This window comes from Pelophylax lessonae (genome assembly GCF_965119305.1).
Source record: "Pelophylax lessonae genome assembly, chromosome: 12".
Classification (NCBI taxonomy): domain Eukaryota; kingdom Metazoa; phylum Chordata; class Amphibia; order Anura; family Ranidae; genus Pelophylax; species Pelophylax lessonae.
In genome coordinates, this window is record NC_138779.1 from 30,313,242 (window position 1) to 30,332,284 (window position 19,043).

The window sequence follows — 19,043 nt, forward strand, 5'->3', positions numbered from 1 at the left end:
CTGTTACAGAAGTTTGCTTGATTAACATGTCTACGCGTTGCGCAATGTGCTTCCTCAGGACCAGTTTAAATCAAAACCATTCTTAGGACAGAAAAAAACATGGATTAGTAACCAATGTAATATTTATAGAACATGACATATAGGTCTAACCCATAAATGTACACACACATCAAAGTGGAGGACAGACCCGCTCTGGTAAGTGCGGCAAAAGAGTCTCCCGGGCGGGCATAGAGGACAGACAAGAGGGAGGGTGTCCCAAGTTGGTGTAAACCTTCATACTAGAAGGTTTAAACCTGAGGCCTGTATGGAAAATTAATGCGACATCGTCTATATGCGAATTTGTTATTGATAATATACTCAAATAGGGTTTTGAATATTTACCTATCTTGGTTTGGGAGCTTGAAGATGCAAAAAATATATAAAGTGGCGGTAGTTAGGAAGTTGATGGTATTCCAAAAAGAGCGGCTGATCCCTACAACCACATATGTAACAGTCTATAATAAAGAGGAGGTACAGAATAAAGGAGAAGTCTAAATAATAAAAGAAAGCAATAATTGTATTGGAGGGTACTTAAAAAGGTTACCTCAATAAAAAAGACAAAGCCAAAAGGGGTCAGAAATATAGATGGTGACCAAGTGGCTGGTAGGATGGTCAGTAGCCAGATATATCAAGCCTCAAAATTCCTATGAGACCAAGAATGTCCTATATGGATGTAAAATAGAAAGTGATCTAATGGTTGAAATGAAGGTAACAAAGTAGAGTATATGTTGTGGGAAAAGAGAAACCAGAGTGTAATTACCTCATTTATAGATTTGTATATTTTAATCATGTCCAGGTAAGAATTTATCAGGCATCCTGTAATACCCTGAGCAAGCCTAAGAAGATATAGTATACATAATTCTGGTATATTAATCAGAATAAAAGTAAATAAAAAAATAGAGAGTAAACTGAAAGATCCCTGGATAGTTACCTTATCATAGATTTAGTATATTATCCTGGTAGATAGTGGTGGTCAGAAAAGTACCCCCCTCTCTCTCTGGGTTCCTCACCTCTTTCCTATGGGGTTCAAAAGGGATCCAAATCAATGGCTAGGGATAAAGATGTACCGATGGATCTTAGTTATATATTTATATTTGTTTATTGTGAATGTATTCACTTACCTTATTATCATTTAGTGCAGCTTGTATTATATAATAATAGTAATATCTGTTGAATCCTGCCAGTTTTAACTCCCTCTGAGACCTTCTTTAACGACTGCTTTCTGCTGCTTTCTTGGCTGCTCTGCTCATTTGGCAGCTAAGACTGGGACTTTCTATAGCTTCCACTTTTGCAGAATAGACTGACCTTTTACAGGAAGTGGAAAAATAATGGATCTACTGGCAGGATTAACGGGTAATAAAACTTAGTTATGAGGGACAAAAAACAAACATAACTGTGGTAATACTTTGGATCATGTATGTATTTTGTTCATGTCCACGTAGCTGCAGTATGTTTATTCACTTTCTCACAGCTACCCAGGACAGTTGTCCTCCGTTTTAACTTTTGGTCTTATTGTGACCAAAACCCAATAGATCGAAAATTGCAGGGTAAGCCTGAAAGTGATCTTTGGGCACTTTTCAGACTAGTTTATGCTAAGTTAGCTGTAGAGCGCTCCTCCGGTCCAGAGCTGTTAGCATTGGCTCTGCGCTTGCTTTGTCTCTGAACAGTCACTTTTGTGAGTAGGCCATTTGGTCCTGGCATTGGGAGCCCCCCCCCCCCCCCAATTTTTATTAGTTAAATTGTGTCCTTATTTTTCTGCCGGTATTAAGCTGTGGGACTGAACGCTGGTGTCATTCTGCTGGATGAAGTGTTGCAAACACTTTGATCTCTCTTTCCTGACAGACAGCGTAGAGGAAGCATCTTCCTGCTACTACTACATAAAGTGAAAATAGTCACAACAACAAAATAAAAAAAAATGCTCAGGTCTAAAAAGAAGGGTAAGGGACAACTTCTTTTTAGGTCAAAATTGGATGCTATCTTTAAAGATACTGCTGGGTAAAATTCTCTTCTCTCCCAGATGTGGTGGACGCTAGTGCGTAGGAACAGGAGGAAACAGATGCGACGGTAGAGGTGACCAAGAAGGTTGAACCTAAATACTTCAAAGAGGAAGCCCTGGCACCTTCACCCCTGTGGCTGCTTTGGACAAATAGCCAAGAACTGTGTACAGTCAGGATTCAGAAACCCCTTCCAGGACGTCTTTAAACTACTGACTCTCAAGGCAGAGGGATGACCCCTGGGAGCAACATCTCAGCAAGTCAGAGGGCATTGTTACACCAAGCCCTGAGGTAGCCGTCTTAGTTATAGGACAAGAAGTCACATGCCTGATTGACACAGAGTCAGAGACCTTGGCTATAGAGTACGACTTCTAGATACAGAGATTTGGAACACGAAAACAGTTAGACCCCCTGCTGGTTATCCCTCAGAGCGGCTAAAAATCTACCCATCCTGGTCGAAGGCTTCACCTGGGTGAGGATTCAAATAGAAGACCAGGTGGTGGAGCAGGTAGGGGTAGTAATGACCTGCAACCCAGCAGTGCCTGTTGTGCTGGGCATAAATGTCTTAAAAATCTGGACTTACCCCGCTTGTTGGCCAAATATGAACACTCGGGCCAGTGAGCCTGTGTTGCAAACTGTGAGCCATGTAGCTCCAAGTACTCCAGGCCTATAAGGCCCATCACAGAGCTGCCAAGAAGCAACCAAAGCAAGTAGGGATAGCCCATACACCCCCCTCCAAGCAAAAGCTGCTCCTGGCATCCTTACAACAAGTGGTCTGGTCGTTCCCTGTTGGGGCCCACATAAAATTACAGGGGGCCACTGTTATGGTCGAACCCCTCAAGAATCAAGTGACATCAGGAGAGTGGCTGTGGGCTGGACCCTATCCAAGGTTCAACAAGCAAGAGTACTCGTGCAACTTGTCAACCAGGGAACTACGCCAATACTACTGCCCAGACACGCCATCCCGGCTGATCTCTATGTGGTGCTTCGCCACTGTATCTCTGAGGCCCAGCTATGGCCTCCTGGGAGAAAACCCAGTACCGGTCTCTACTAGAGCAAATAGACAGTCCCCTCATAGAATTTTCCCTACCCCAACAGAGACTGCTTCATCTGCTATTGGAAAAACACCGGCTGGTGTTTGCGACCAGGCCAGAGGATTACGGGTTCACCAAAGCCATCGACCACCCCATACACACGGGGGACACAACACCCATCCAGGAGCAGTACCCTCACTTTCCCCCAGTATTGTGCCAATAGGTTAAGGAGTTACCCTGCAATATGCTTCAGAGTGGGGTAATCAAAGAAAGCCGCAGTCCATGGACCACTCTAGTTGTCCTGGTGTAAAAGGAGGATGGAAGCCTATGGTTCTTTGTGGACTACAGTAAGTAGTACCGCATGCACCAAATGGGACCACTACCCACTTTCTTGAGTCAAGCAATCTCTGACGGCCCTTGGACAAGTCAAGTTCTTCTCCACCCTAGACCTGGCCTTCGGCTACTGTCAAGTCCCTGTGTGGGACCAAGACAAGGAGAAGACTGCCTTCATCGTGCTTTTAGGACTATTCAAATTTAACTGCATGCCCTTTGGCCTCAGTAATACTTTCCAGTACTTATTAGAGAGATGTCGTGGGGACTTTAATTTTAAAACTGTATTCGTTTATCTTGATGATGTAGCACCCTCTAGTGTGCTATATATTGCAGGCATTGATTCATGGTAATTGTGAGTCTGGAATTGGGTCACGGTTTAATACAGGTCATACTGGATAACTCATGCAGGCAGGTTTCTGGTACCTACCTGTCACAGACTAGCTGCGGAGCTGATCTGTGTCTTACTGTTTGCATACGTCTTTTACCTTTTGCTTCTGTAGGTCTGCTGGCACCTGTGGTTCTACAAGCTTGTGCTCTCCTCTTGCTGCACTGACTTAGCTGCTATGGTTGTTGCCCGCTTCACCTGATGGTTAATATACCTCCCTTCCTGCTACTTCCTGTCCAGCCTCCCATGTGTCTTCCTATTTAAATCCCATTTAGACCAGTTTCTGATTGCTTGAGCAACACTTGTTCCTGAGCCTCATTCCTAACCTGACTTCCTGTGGACTGATTTCTTGCGTACCCACTCGGCTAGTTATCCTGATTACATTTGTCTGCTGCCCGCCCTGACCTTGGCTCATTATCCGGCTCTCCTTTTGCTCCATCCATCCAACCGAGCCTGCACTGGGTCTTTAGGTACTCTCCTCGCGAGCAGGGTGAACCTGGGGGTCGTGACCTGGGGTCAGCACGCAGCTAAGTCCAAACTCCCGTGAGGGGGTCCTTGGCAGAACACCGGCTGGCCCTTAGATTCCACGCCCTGGGGGGTCCTGTGTCACCTGCTCGTCTGTGGGCTCGCACTAGTAGTACCTGCATATTTGAGGGAACTTGGCCAATCCCCAAGCAGAGAGTCAGCCCTTAAATATGTATAAGTCATGCCAGCAGGGGAGCCAGGTGGAAGATAGAGTTGTGAGGAGGCTGTCATTGGCTTAGGAGGGATCCCCTAGGTGTAGGGAGGGTCTTTACCTCCAGGCTAGACTGACTTAAGAAGACCCTTACAGCATCATTGTTTGTCTAGGAGTCTCGTCTAGGAGCTGTGGGAGCAAGGAGGACAAAGTGAGTACATCCGCATTCCCTAAGGATTTTTAAGGGGAAAGACTGCCACATGTAGCAAGCATTCTTAAAGGACAGCATTGAGCTTAACCCTTTTATTCTTGCCCTGGGAGATCTTCAGAGCAACCAGGAGGTTTGGTATTGCCTGCAAGAAGTGGAGCTGGGAGCAGTTCTACACAAGGAGAGAACACACTCCTGCATGCAGTTTGCCTCATTTTGTTTTGTGCTATCTCCAAGAGGGACTAGAACCTCCTAGTCTATAATGGAATTTGGCTACTGATCCATTAAGAACTGTGTGAGGACAGGAAAGAAGGCAGTCCAGGATTTTTGTATAGAAGGCAGTTGTCCCCTTTTTGTTGTTCTTTGCTTCAAGTTGAGGATCCCATAAATCCCTTCACCCCATCCAAGTTGTTACCGCTAATAAAACATCAAAACAAAGCCAAGAGACTGACCTCTTGTGTTTGGATGCAAGTGGAGAATATATGTTGCCTGACTGTGCAGGAGTAGGGGAGCCTACCACCAGTGGCCCCTGTGGGGGTAGGGCTACAATGACATCATCTTTTTCAAGACATTTGAAGAACAGATGAAACATCTGGACTGGGTGTTGGTGAAGAATGCCAGGCTCACCCTAGGAAGCAAGCTAAAGCCCAAATATTGGGAGGTGGGGCAGCCTTTCTTTCCTACCCCTGTATCTGATCTAGTTTTCGAGGGACCTTACCTCGTGAGGAAGCGACTACGTCAAAATATGCTGAGACCTTGTGTTCTAAGTGAGGACTGAGCAAGGAAACCCATTCATGGCCGGGAGGCGCTGCAAATCTTATCCCAGTGTGTGAAGCTCCAACTGACTGGTAGCTGCAGCCCCTCTTGATCGAGCCCCTGGCTTACCACAGTCCCGAGCCTAGCAACGTTGAAGTCGAGAGCCCAGAAGGCCATCCACCCCATCCAGTAACAATGACAGTACTGACATATCAGAGGATTGAAACCGGGGGCCCAGGTGAAGAGGTAGTGGAAGACACGTCTGATCCCCTGCTATCTGAGGCCCTCGAGTTTCTGTCTGCAGCTGAACCTTTACAAAGTGACTTTACAGAGAACTAAACAAGCCGGCCCCCTTTGCGGTCTAACCATGAGCAGCTCCCCTGATATTCTGATTGTTGTTTACATTTTTATTGTTCTGCCTTAATTATACTGTGATTGTGCTTTTATTGCCAGTATTATTGCTGTTTCCATGTTGTTTTGATGCCGTGAATGGTATCTGTTAAAGGGGGGGGGGGGGTAGGCAGATGCAGTCTGCTTTTTCCACTGCAGGTGGCATTTTTCGCAATGCCACCAGAGTTGGAGAGGAAGTGAAGAGGAAAATAGTTCCTCTATGGTTTCCTGGGTCACTGGGGAAGCATCCAATTAGATGCTGCTGCCCCATGTGACTGTGGCTGCCACCTTGGGACAGCACTAGTGGCAGGGAAAGGCTCCAGACAAGGAGGGAAAGAGTAGGACTTGCAACATCTCTGGACACATGCCTTTTGGGCACAAGATGGCCAGGCTGCATTCTTCCCCTCTCTACAGATGCTTAAAGTTTGCTACCCTCTGCTCTCGACACACTGCTGGAACTATGAGGGTTTCTTGTTGGGCTGCCTTTCCACTGGTTATTTGTGAACTGTCTGCGTTATTTCAATTCAAGTTCTTTAATTGCACTGTGACTGAGTGTGTTATTTCGCCTCACTGCACTTACAAGCCCAAGTAACAGACTCGCAAGTCCGTCCCCTTTACTGCTTCTCAGAAGCATCTCGCTTCAGTACAGCTTACTTCCACCTCAAGCTCCTCCAAGCTTGGGTCCCCTCACATACACAATACCTAGCATTCCAAGTTTGCCAAATCTACCAACAAGCATTCATCTATCATCAGAGAGGAACAAGAAGTAGGTAGAGCGAAACCTGTGTTAGACTGAACATCATTTTCCAGCTCTTTCAGCCATGTACATCCCCAGGGTAGACTGTTGACAGGCAGATTCTATCAGCCAGCAGTGTAAAGACCAGGGAGGTGTTCAAAGACCTTTGTCATAGGTGGTGGATGCTGGAAATGGAGCTCCTGACCTCCATATTCAAGAACAAACTAGACATATTTGAATCTAGGTCAAAGGATCCACTGGTGGAAGCAGTGAATGCATTAGAAGCTTTGTGGGATCAATGCTTTCCACCACTGAAGCTTCTTTCTCAATTGTTTTGCATGACTAAGTTAAAGAGCATTCCTGTGGTTCTCATAGCCCTTGTTTTGCACAGGGGAGTATGGTACGCTGACCTAGTAGGGCTTTTTGCAGATGCATTGTGGACTCTGCCAAACTGTCCAGATCTGGCTCATTTACCACTCTTATTTGCTGCCTAAAGCAGCATGGCTGTTAAATCCCTGATTTTATGGGAAATGGGCACCAATGAGAATGTCATCCCCACAATGCTAAAAACTTGGAGGTCCACTTTCAATTTCATCAGCGGTGGAATGTGTATTTGCTTGGTGTAAGTCCAAAGGCTTTTTCCCCAGAAGTTTCTTTATGGTGGTTTAGTCAGAACCACCGTATGACCCTTTGTACCATCATGGGCCACATTGCTGCTCTTGTCATTCATTAACAAAGACTGTTGGCTCCCCATTCTGATCAAACCTTTGTATAAGGGGGCTCCTATGTGGCATCCCCATTCAAATCCACTCTACCTCCAAGGGATTTAAATCTGGTCCATCTGTTGCTTCGGAAGCTTTTGGTTGAACCTATCAAGACATTTACTATTATGCTTCGACCCACAAGGTAGTTTTCCTTTTTGCTATCATCTCAGCTAGACGAGTGTCAGAACTGGCAGGTTCATCCTGCGAGGAATTCTTTTTTTTTTTTTCTATTCATACGGTGGTGTTTGCCTTTCACCTTGATCAGGACATTGTCATTCCCTCTTTGTGTCCAGCTTCAGTTCACCAGGAGATTCCTTCCCACTGTCTGGATGTTGTCCAGGTTGTTTGAGTGTACCTCTCTGCCGCCTCTTCCTTCTACAAGATAGATTCTCTTTTTGCCATTCTGGAAGGGTCCAGGAAGGGTGCCCCAGCTTCTAGTTCCACCATTTCTAGGTGGCTCAGACAGATTATCATTCAGATACTCTCAAGAAATCGGTTCCCCCCTTTCCAATCAAGGCTCACGCCCCCAGGGCTTTGAGTGCCTTTTGGGCATTTTAGAATCTGTCCTCTGTTTCCCCAGGTTTGTAAGGCTGCAATTTGGTTCTAAATTTACACGTTTTCCAAGTTTTGCAAGGTGGATATGTCAGCCTCTTGTGATGCCAACTTTGGGTGTAAGGTCCTTCGGGTGGCTCTTTGAGCTGCAGGTAGTCCCTTGTTCGTGTTCATTTTGGGCCTGGTAGCTGTTGTTTGGCTGTGTTGCATACCCTTGAGTTGAACTACTTTTTAAAGTTCCGAAGTTTTAACCTCTTAAGCTCTTTGGACGTGTCCCATATAATCATGCATTGAAAAAATCTAAAGAAGTTTATGGCTGCAGCAACAGCTGTGAGCTTGATTCTCTCTTTGTCAGCAGGCTCCCAGCTGTTAGGTAAAAGTGATCTGGGCCTATGTAGAACCACCCAATCACTTTTTAAAAGACTGATAGGGTATCGCAACACATGGCAGAGTGAGAGAAACAATTCAAGGTCCTTGATTTATAGGTAACTCTACACTGGTGAGCTGTAAAGGTATTTCAGTGTCACTAAATGATCATTTTGGGTACTGTCATTTTTTGCCAATTCACTGGCGCATGCAGCTTCGATGCTGGATGTATTTGGTATCAATTTACTCAATATGACCTCGTATTTTATTATGTACAAATACATTTGTATACGCGCTAAAATACATTGTACTGTTTTTTTCTTTTACTAAAACTATAGATATAAAATATTGCAACTATCATATTTTAATTTAAAAGAGAATCTGCTTTCAGAAAACATATGTTTTTGGGGCTTTATGTAATTTTTTTTGTCAAAAATACATATTTTAACATGTGTGGGGAAAATTTAAAAAAATTGCTCCAGAAGCAATGTGGTTAAGAATTCCTTAAAAATAAAATAGGATTTTTGTATTTGGCATAACATTCTTTTGTTGAACTTCATTGAGGGACACAGTTCCCACCCCTCTTTGTTTATAATCATGCTATTGGTATTGCTTTGATACATAACTCAGAAATGCTTGATAGTAGGGGGTTATCCCAGGGCTGGCCTAAAAGTTTTTTGTTTTTTTTTATTATCAAGTGTCCATTCCTCCTGTGGGCGGCAATATAACTGGGATGTTTAAGACTTCCTCTCTCCCTAAATGAACTTCCAGGAAAAAATAAATTATTTTATTTTTAAACATGTTAAAGCAATACACATTTACATTTTAGTCTGTAAGATTTATTTAGTTAAAACAAAATATGAAGGCTGCAGGACTAAATTGATGGTATTCCTTATTTAAATGTAACTTTTTTTTCCCCTCTTTTTTGTTTTACAAATTTGTCTTATCCACAGAATATCCTACCCCTCCTAATGTGAGCATCAGTAAGCTCCTCTATAGCCGCCAGAGGACCGAGGTTGATGTGGAGTGGACGACACAGGGGGTGGGAGATTTAACGGGTTTCATGGTCCAGCGACAAGCCAGCATCCGATCAACTTCTCCTCGGAGATCCGTACACACCGTCCCCTGGGATACTGTGGCCAGCGACATTGAGCCCGACATCCGTGGCCATAAACTTGCTGGTTTGGACCCTTCCATCTTATATGCCTTCAGAATACTGGCCGTTAACCATAAAACTACAGGATTCCCCTCTGAGGTTAAAACACCAGGTACTGTACATGATTTATTAACTAGAGATATGATGCTGAATCTTATAAATTCAAAGGTTTGCAGCTTCAAGGTTCTCCAAATTATTGGCACATTAAGTCCCAGAATTCCCTTCAACAGTCGATGAGCTGCAGGTTGTCAATCCCAACTGGGAGGAGGAGAGCAGATGCTTCTTGGACCCTTCTTTTTTTAAAAAGCAGTATCACTATACGCAGAAGAGAAATGGTCACATACATGACTGCCCTGAGGGTGGGTAAATTGGTAAACTATCATGACTTTCATTTATGCATTTTTTCCCATGATCCTCTGCTATTATGAGCCTGTAACTTTTACAAATTGGGCCTGTTTACCCCTATATCTCCAAAATTAGTCTTAGGGCCCTTTCACACGGGCGCTCCGTATGTCCGCAAATCATCCTATTTTTTTGCGGATGATTTGCGGACATAATGTAAGTCTATGGCATTGCGGATGTCAGCGGAATACCATCCGCTGACATCCGATTTTCTTCCTGTCAGTTCTGTTCCGTTTTTTTGAACTGAACAAAACCCTATTTTTGTTCCGTTCAAAAAACGGAAAGGAAGGAAAATCGGATGTCAGCGCTGTCATCCGCTGACATCCACAAACCCCCATAGACTTACATTATGTCCGCATATCATCCGCAAACGGACGGGATGATATGCGGGCATACGGAGCGGATGACAGAAATGTCATCCGCTCCGTGGAAAAAAAAAAAAAAAAGGACCGCAGCGGAGCTCTCACACGGAGTGGCCATGTGAAAGAGCCCCTACAGTTTCCACACATAAAACAGTATGTATTGTATGTTCACTAAGTATTTATAATGCTTGTTCTGAAATGTATTTTTTAAAATGTACTTTTATTGTAGTTTTTATGTTGTTTGCTTGTTGTACTATATTTTTAGTGTAATATTCCTACAGCTTTGTAGACACTAGACAAAGTTAAAGGATAAGTTTACCTTTCATAACATGTTACACCCATTTTCGGGGTGTAACATGATATGAATGCACCGGCCCCCACACCTCCCCGATTTCTGCTGTGCCAGCTAGTGGGGGTTCTTCTCCACCTGCTGGCTGTCAAAATTGAAAAAAACATAGGTCTCTGCCCACCCGGCCACGTCACTCATTCACATTGCTCTGCGAATGGAAGACTACAAGGTCCTGGCAGCCTTTGCAGCTGTCAGCTTGTAGTTTTGAACTATCATAGTGCTGTGTTAGTTCATTCATTCTTCCTGTCAGGATGTATCGGCTTCCTCGTCCAAGGTACAAGGAAGCTGATACACTGACAGTTCTGCCATAATCTGCTGATCACTGGTGCAATGCTTTACAGGCAGGCTCCTGCAACACAATATAATAAATGCACATATTGTTTACCTGCGAAAAAATGTGCATTTATTATTTTTTTCTTAAAAGGTGAACTTATCCTTTAATTCCAGCATACTGCAGGGCCAATGTGCATATCTGATTAGGAGGAAAGTGTACTGTGTTAACCCCTTCACTCCTTATGGTAAACAAATGTTCATACCGAAGCACAATTTGGCTACATTAATATGTGTTAGTAAAACCATACATATAATCACAACTACTTTGTGCATCCAGGTGGATTATACCTTGAATTTTTTTCTGGACAAATTGGGCTTTCAATTGGTGGTTAATGTTAATGAATATCTCCTGATTATTTTTATTTTTTTTTAAGGTTAAACTGGCCCAAAATAGTAAAAAAAATATATATATTTTTTAAATTTAACTGTATATTTCTTGCTACTACCATAACCTACCACCAAAGAACAATCAAAAATACATTCTCTTGCTCCCTGTAATTGCAGCAATACGACATATGTTAGTTGTTGTATGTACCCATAGTACAGCCCAGAAACAATAGTGTGCATTTAGTTTTGTTTTTTGTTATCCTACCCAAAGCATATTGACACTAACTGACACTTTTACTAACTTAAACATTTTTTTTTTTTTAAATCCTGCCCAAAATATATTGACCTTGACCCAAACACTAACCCTGGCACTGACCGGGTATTTTTTTACACAGTTTTGTTTATTTTTCTCTCTGCAAGGAGAGAGAAATACAATGTATCTCTCCCCTCCATTCATAGAGAGGGAAGACACAGGGGCGGGCTTCACAGTAACTGATCACTGTTGCAACTGTGTATCACAGCAATCAGGTGACCCAGGATCGGGAGTTCTGGGTCCCGAACATTCGTACGGGACTCGGGCTTTCATTGAGACCCCGGTCTCTGTGCTGGGAGTGTGCTGCCAGCACAAAGACAGATATGCAGCCCCTTGGAAAAAAAACCCAGCCCAGTGAGGCCTCATATATGCTTACTGCCAGCGGGAAGGGGTTAACCACTTCACACTCGGCCTATAGCAAAATGACAGCTGGACGGTGGCTTGCCCATCATGACTGGACTTCATATGACTTCATCCACGTGGCAGAGCTGATGATCAATCAGAGTACTGGCTCGCTGCCAGTAAAATGTTACCGTACACAATGGATGGCTTTCCTTCAAGCCATCAATGTGTACAAATGTGTTGCTAGCTGTGATTTTTTACATAGTTCAGGGTTCGTACGGTCCTGGAAATCCTGGAAAAGTTTTGGAATTTTTAGATGGCACTTTCCAGGCCTGGAAAGGTCATGGAAAATTAGGAAAAACACTAGGTTTTGGAAAAGTTATGGAATTAAATTACTGTGGAGGAGCGGGGAGTGGCGGGGAGCGGATGCTTAATTATTTTAATTATTTTATGATAATTATATTGCCACATACTGTATTTACATTTCGCTGTATTAGCGTCCTTCCGGGTCTGCGGTATGCGCGTGCTGTCATTGGCCAGCAGCAGCCGAAGAGATGACCCAATCAGGTAGCGGGGAGGGCCGGCCGCGGTTTGCCTGGAGACACTGTGACTGGCTAGCAGCAGCAGTAACAGCCGGGAGATTATCAACCAATGAGGCAGCGGAAGCGTCACTGGAGGGCGGACCGGCCGCATGAACGTGATGATGACGTGGAAGGGGGCGGTAACCATTTCGATTACCGCATCCCGCGTCATCACGTTCATGCGGCCGGCCCACCCTCCAGTGACGCTTCCGCTGCCTCATTGGTTGATAATCTCCCGGCTGTTACTGCTGCTGCTAGCCAGTCAGTGTCTCCGGGCAAACCGCGGCCGGCCCTCCCCGCTGCCTGATTGGGTCATCTCCTCGGCTGCTGCGGCTGCTGGCCAGTGACTGACAGTAAGGGCAAACTGCAGACCCAGAAGGACACCTACCTGTACCAGTGCTATACGCTGAATGTAAAAATGCCCCCCCAGTGCTCTTTAGCCCCCCCCCCAGTGTTCTTTAGCCCCCCCAGTGCTCTTAGTCCCCCCAGTGCCCTTAAGCCCCCCCCGTGCTCTTAGCCCCCCCAGTGCTCTTCAGCTCCCCACAGTGCTTTTCATCTCTCCCCCCCCCATGCTTTCTGGCTCCCCCAGTGCTCTCCAGCTCCCTGGCTCCCCCCTCAGTGATTTCCAGTTCCCCCCAGACAGTGCCCTCCAGTCCCTCCCTCTCCCCCTGTGCTCTCCATCCCCCTGGTTTTCCATGCCCCCCCCCCCACGCCTTCCAACCCCCCTGCAATGCTTTCCAAACCCCCCCCTTAATTCTCTCCAGTCCCCCGTGCCCTTCAGCTCCTCCAGTGCTCTCTGCTTCCCCTGTGCTCTTCTACCTTCTATCATGTCTGCAGTCTCTGACCTTCTCTTGTATCACGTCTGCAGTCTCTGATCTTCTCTTGTATCATGTCCGCAGCCTCTCACAACCTCCTGTATCATGTCCGCAGCCTCTGACCACCTCCTGTATCATGTCTGCAGTCTCTGACCACCTCCTGTATCATGTCCGCAGCCTCTGACCTTGTCCTGTATCATGTCCGCAGCCTCTGACCTTCTCCTGTATCATGTCCGCTAAATGTACAGTGTGTGTGTCGTAAAAAAAGTTTGACATTTCGAACATGGGAGAGGCAGCGCTGTCTAGCCACGCTAAAGGTGCAAAGCACCAGTCTGCAGCTGCGTGCTTGACAGCTTCTAATCCGATCGCTGGCTTTTTCACCCGTGCGCTTGAAGTGACACCGGCTCCCAGCTGCGGCAGCGGTGCTTCCATCTCATCCACTGTAAAACAAGGGACCATTTTGAGTCACGCTGTATCCAGAAACGAAACCCTAACTGCTGAGGTACTGTACACTACAAAGATTGTCATTTATTTTAGTAAAAATATGCTGTGTGACATGGATTTGACATGGATGCGGTGTGACATGGATTTTCTTCTTATTTAACATGTATACATAGACATTTCATTAAACATTAGGTCATGAATATTTACATGAAGTCATGGAAAAGTCATGGAATTTTATTGGTGAAAATGTGTATGAACCCTGATAGTTGCATAGTTAGTGAGGTTGAAAAAAGACACCAGTCCGTCCAGTTTAACCTATGATGAGTGTGTGTATGTTGTGGTCTTTAAGGTGTCCATCTAATAGTTTTGCTCTCTGATGATACCACTGCTTGTGGAAGAGAATTCCACATCCTTACTGCTCTAACAGTAAAGAACCCTTTACGCAGTTTAAGGTTAAACCTCTTTTCTTCTAATTTTAGTGAATGGCCATTTGTCTTTTTACGTTTCAAACAGTTACTTTAATTGAAAATTGTACATGTTAAGGAATACAGAAAATGTAATTAAAAAAATTGACAATAAAATTACAGAACTTTTCAGGAGTCTTTCATCCCTTATAGGCACAGAGCTCTACAACACATAGTACAACATAGAGTAGGAGATAGGTATTAAGCATTTGCTTAATGGAGCAGACTAACATGTACTCAGAATAATTGATAACACTAATGGCAGTGCTAGAAAGTCGGAAAGATTTTTTTTACAGGTATCCCTTATTTAAACACAAGTTTGAGGAGCCCGAAGCCATCTATCCCATATCTTGTTGAATTTAGATTGGCGACCTCTATGTATATACATAAACTTTTTGTATGGCAAGGTATTATTAATCTCCAGTAACTAAGCATTAAATTCAGGTGGTAGATTCCGCATCCTTTGCCTAGCAATAAGTTTTCGAACTGTGAATAAAGATCTTAGTAAATTTGTCTGTATCCGGTTCGGGGAATATCCCCAGAAGACACGGTTTAGGGTGTAGTGTTCGAGGAGAACCCATGTTATTGTTTAAGAATTGTACAACTTGTTTCCAGTAACCTTTTATTGTTGGGCATTTCCACAACAAGTGGTAGAACGTTCTCGGCTCACGGGAGCACATAGGGCAGAGAGTGTTTAGGTCTCTTTTATGCCTGGCTAATCTGACAGAAGGGAGGTAGGAGCGATACAGTATGTATAGCTGCGTAAGGCGATTTGACAATTTAGGTGAAACTATCTTGCAAGTGTCCAAAGCTTTGCTCCATTCCTCATCCTCCAGTGCACCAACATCTCTCTCCCACCTTGGTTTTAAGCTCATAAGCTAATTTGGATGAGGAGGGAAGATGTAACATGGTATAGAACATTGAAATCAATTTTTTGGGATCTGAACTTTTGATTACCTCCACGACAGGAATGGAGTCGAGTTGGGGAATTGTGGAGGAGAATTGAGTTTGAAGGACATGTATCTGAAAAACATATAATTTGGCAGCGTATATTCAGCTTTCAACTATCAAATGGTTTGAGGTATTATTTGCGAAAAGGAGAGATAGATAGTACACACCCCTGATACTCCATATGGTTGAGTCCGAAATGGAATATAAATGTAGTATTATGCCATAGAGGTGTGAATTTGTGAAAGGGGGGGAAGTTTAGCCTGTTGGATACCACATTCCATATACGTCTATTCTAATATAAGAGGGATTGACGATCTCCCAGAGCTTCTGCTCCCCTGGTCCCACTTGTTATAGCACATAGAGGATCTGCTGATGAATGTGACCATTTGGGGCATAAGTAAGTGAGGAATCTAGACCTGTCGGTTTTATCAATGTGAAAGAGCTGGGATAGCTGAGCTGCTAAGTAATATATATTGAAATCTGGGAGAGCTGCGCCTCAAAGGTCGGTGGGTTTTTTAGCTTTTTCCAAGGCAATTTGTGTCTGTTGGTGCCCCATACAAATGGTTTGAGCAAAGACTCCCTTGATTTGAAGTATTTGAGAGGTAAATCTACCGGTGAGTGCCAAAGGATATAAAGGGCCACGTGTCTCTTAAATTCCCTTTCGCTAAAAAGTTTGTTCCCTATGCTAGGGTCACCAGTACGGTATTTGTATCCCTTCTTAATTGCGTCTCCTTTCCAGAGAGAATAAGTTCAATGCTTGTAGTCTTTCCTCATAGCTGAGGTCATCCAGTCCCTTTATTAGCTTTGTTGCCTTTGTTTCTCTAGACTCTCTCCAGTTCCAGCACATCCTTTCCTGCCTTCCTGAGGACCGGTGCCCAGAAATGGACAGCATACTCAAGATGTGGCCGGACCAGAGTCTTGCAGAGTGGGAGAATTATCGTTTTATCTCTGGAGTGAATCCCCTTTTAAATACATGCCATATTCTGTTAGCTTTGCTTGCAGCAGCTTGGCATTGCATGCCTTTGATGAGCTTGTCATCTACTAGGACCCCCAGGTCCTTTTCCATCCTTGGTTCCCCCAGAGGTTCACCCCCTAGTGAGTAACTTCCGTTACTACAAATGCATTACTTTACATTTTTCAACATTAAACCTCATTTGCCATGTAGATGCCCACCCCATTATTTTGTTCCGGTTTTGTAAGGTTTCCACATCCTGCATAGTAATTGCCCTGCTTAGCTTAGTATCGTCCTCAAATATTGAGATTGGAATATTTATCCCATCCTCTAGATCAGAAGTTCCCAAACTGTGGGTCGGGACGTGAGCTGCGTTTGAGTGGGTCGAGCTGACCCGAAAATCACTATGAGTGGGCCCGCTTAAATTGTGCTGTGCGAGCCAGCGCAAATTACAGAGCCAGAGCAGTCAAATCGCGATGGATTCAGGACCCCGTCCACACAGTTTACAGAGGCTGGTCTGCATTTCCTGCAAGGAGGATATTTGCATCAGTGAGTACGTATCTGGGCTGTTATGTAGGATATGTTCATGGGGTGCAGGGCCAGCTCCTCGGTCCTGCTGGTGGCAGCGGTGGTGGCTAGACTGGCTGCGGGATTCTCTCAGCTATAGCGGGCAGAGACGGCAGCCTCGGTGTCATAGGAGGACCAGGTGGCCTGGCGGTGTCAGGACTTCATGGCAGCTTCTGTTACCCCAGTAGAGCATCTGAAGGAGAAGAGCCAAGACACCAAGACCAACATGGAGCTCCTCATCATGGAGACTCTGGGTGAGGTGTGCTGGGCCCTGGAGAGGGCAAACAGGGGCTTCACCTTCACTGTGGACCGCTGGGAGAGGAAGGAGGGTGAGTGCCATATAGCCTGCTGATCACGGTCCTGGGGTGGTTGATTTCTGTCCTCTGCCTGCCTTATACTGTCTATGAGGGTGCTGATTACTTACAACTCTGCTTATATGCCACACATGCCACAGGTATCTGACCCCTCACTTAGAACATCTGGCAAGTGTATTCAATATTAAATTGAAAAGTAGTAAATTGATATTTTTAATTTAACGTTCCCCTCTCTTTAAAATATGCATTATTGTTATGTGCCTTTATATAGCGCCAACAAATTCTGTAGCGCTTTACAATATTCAATTACAAGCAAGTGGGTCCCGAAAAATAATTGTATTCAGAAGTGGGTCTCGGCCCAAAAAAGTTTGGGAAGCCCTGCTCTAGATCATTTATGAATACATTTAACAGAATTAGTCCCAGGATAGATCCTTGGAGGGACCTCACTTTCCACACCACTTTCCGAGTACTCTCCATTTATTACTACCCTTTGGTCTCGCCCCTGAAGCCAGTTTTCAACCCAGGTGCTCACACTATGGTCCATACCTACGTACCTTAGTTTGCACAGTAAACATTTGTGGGCTACTGTATTAGTAGATGCCTTTGCAAAATCCAGCTACACAATATATACAGGCATTCTTTTATCTAGATGGCAGCTCACTTCTTCATTGAAGGTTAATAGATTGGTCTGGCAAGAACGATTCTTCATGAATCCATGCTGATTACTACTAATGATACTGTTTTCATTACTAAAATATACCTAAAGAATTTCTTGGGTTTTTTTTTACTCTCTTATGCCAAGTGCCTTTTGTGTTCTATCCTAGCCACCTTGATTGCGCTCTTACATTTCTTATTGCATTCTATGTATTGCTGGAATGCTGACAATGACCCTTCAGCCTTGTATTTTTTAAGGCCTTTTCTTTTGTTTATATATGCATTTTTACATTTGCATTATGCATTTGGAGTTTGGCCACCCAGGGTTTATTGTAGCTCTTTTAAACGTATTCCCTGTTGGAATGCACTAGCCAATACCTTTATTTAGTATGTTCTTAACCACTTGCCGACCGCCGCACGACTATCTACGGCGGCGGTCAGCCCCTCACAGGCAAAGTGACGTAGGTCTACGTCGCTCGCCTGTGAGGGTTTAGGGAGCGAGCGCGCGCCGCCGGAGGCGCGCTCCAGCTCCCGCGTGGTCACGGACCCCCCCGCGCGTGTGACCGGCGGACCCGATCGCCGCCGGCCACTCTGCGATCGGCGGGGGAGAGGGAGAAAGTCAGGCAGCTTGTGTAAACAAGCTGCCTGTCATTCTCCTCTCTGTATGAGAGATGATCACATGGATCTACTATGTAGATCCATTGATCACTCTGCATACAGTTGAAGCCACAGCCAATCACAGTTAGAATCACGCCCCTAGGGACACACACAGCCCCTCCCTCTCAAATAAAGTTAACCCCTTCACTACCAGTGTATTTTTACAGTAACAGTGCATATATATAGCACTGATTACTGTAGAAATGTCACTGGTAACCCCAAAAGTGTCAAAAATGTCAGTCAAGGGTCCGATCTGTCCGCCGCAATGTCGCAGTACCGCAAAAAAAATCGCAGATCGCCGCCATTACGCGTTAAAAAAAAAAACAACAAAAATGACAAAAATCTTTCCCTTTGTTAGTAAATGCAATAACTTTTGCGCAAACCAATCAAAATACGCTTTTTGCGATTTTTTTTTACCAAACATAGGTAGCATAAAACAAATTGGCTGAAAATATTAAAAAATTTTGATTTTTACATTTTTTTTTGGGGGAATTTCATATAAAAAAAAGGGAAAAATATTGCTATTTTTGCAAAATTTACGCTCTTTTTTTGTTTATAGCGCGTGATCAAAAAATCGCACAGGTGATCAAATACCGCCAAAAGAAAGCTCTGTTTGTGGGAAAAAAAGGACGCCAAATTCGTTTAGGTACAGCGTCGCACGACCGCGCAATTGTCCGTTAAAGTCACGCAGTGCCGAATCGCAAAATACCCTCTGGTCGTTTAGCAGCCAAATCCTCCGGGGCTTAAGTGGTTAAAGCACTCCCATTTTTCTTTGTTCTTAGGATTCTATCCCATTTAATATCATCTAGCAAAGAGCGCAGTTTGGG

At 44.5% G+C, this 19,043-nt stretch overlaps 1 protein-coding gene across 1 annotated transcript in view; it reads left to right on the forward strand.

The window, feature by feature from the left end:
• The window catches only part of VSIG10L2 (V-set and immunoglobulin domain containing 10 like 2), a gene marked incomplete at its 5' end in the record, with an annotated part of 154,967 nt that overhangs the window by 89,933 nt on the left and 45,991 nt on the right, over positions 1-19,043 (forward strand). The window contains one exon of the mRNA XM_082274619.1: positions 9,187-9,501. Within this exon, the coding sequence (XP_082130745.1) occupies positions 9,187-9,501 (315 nt within the window). The remainder of the gene's footprint in view (positions 1-9,186; positions 9,502-19,043) is intronic.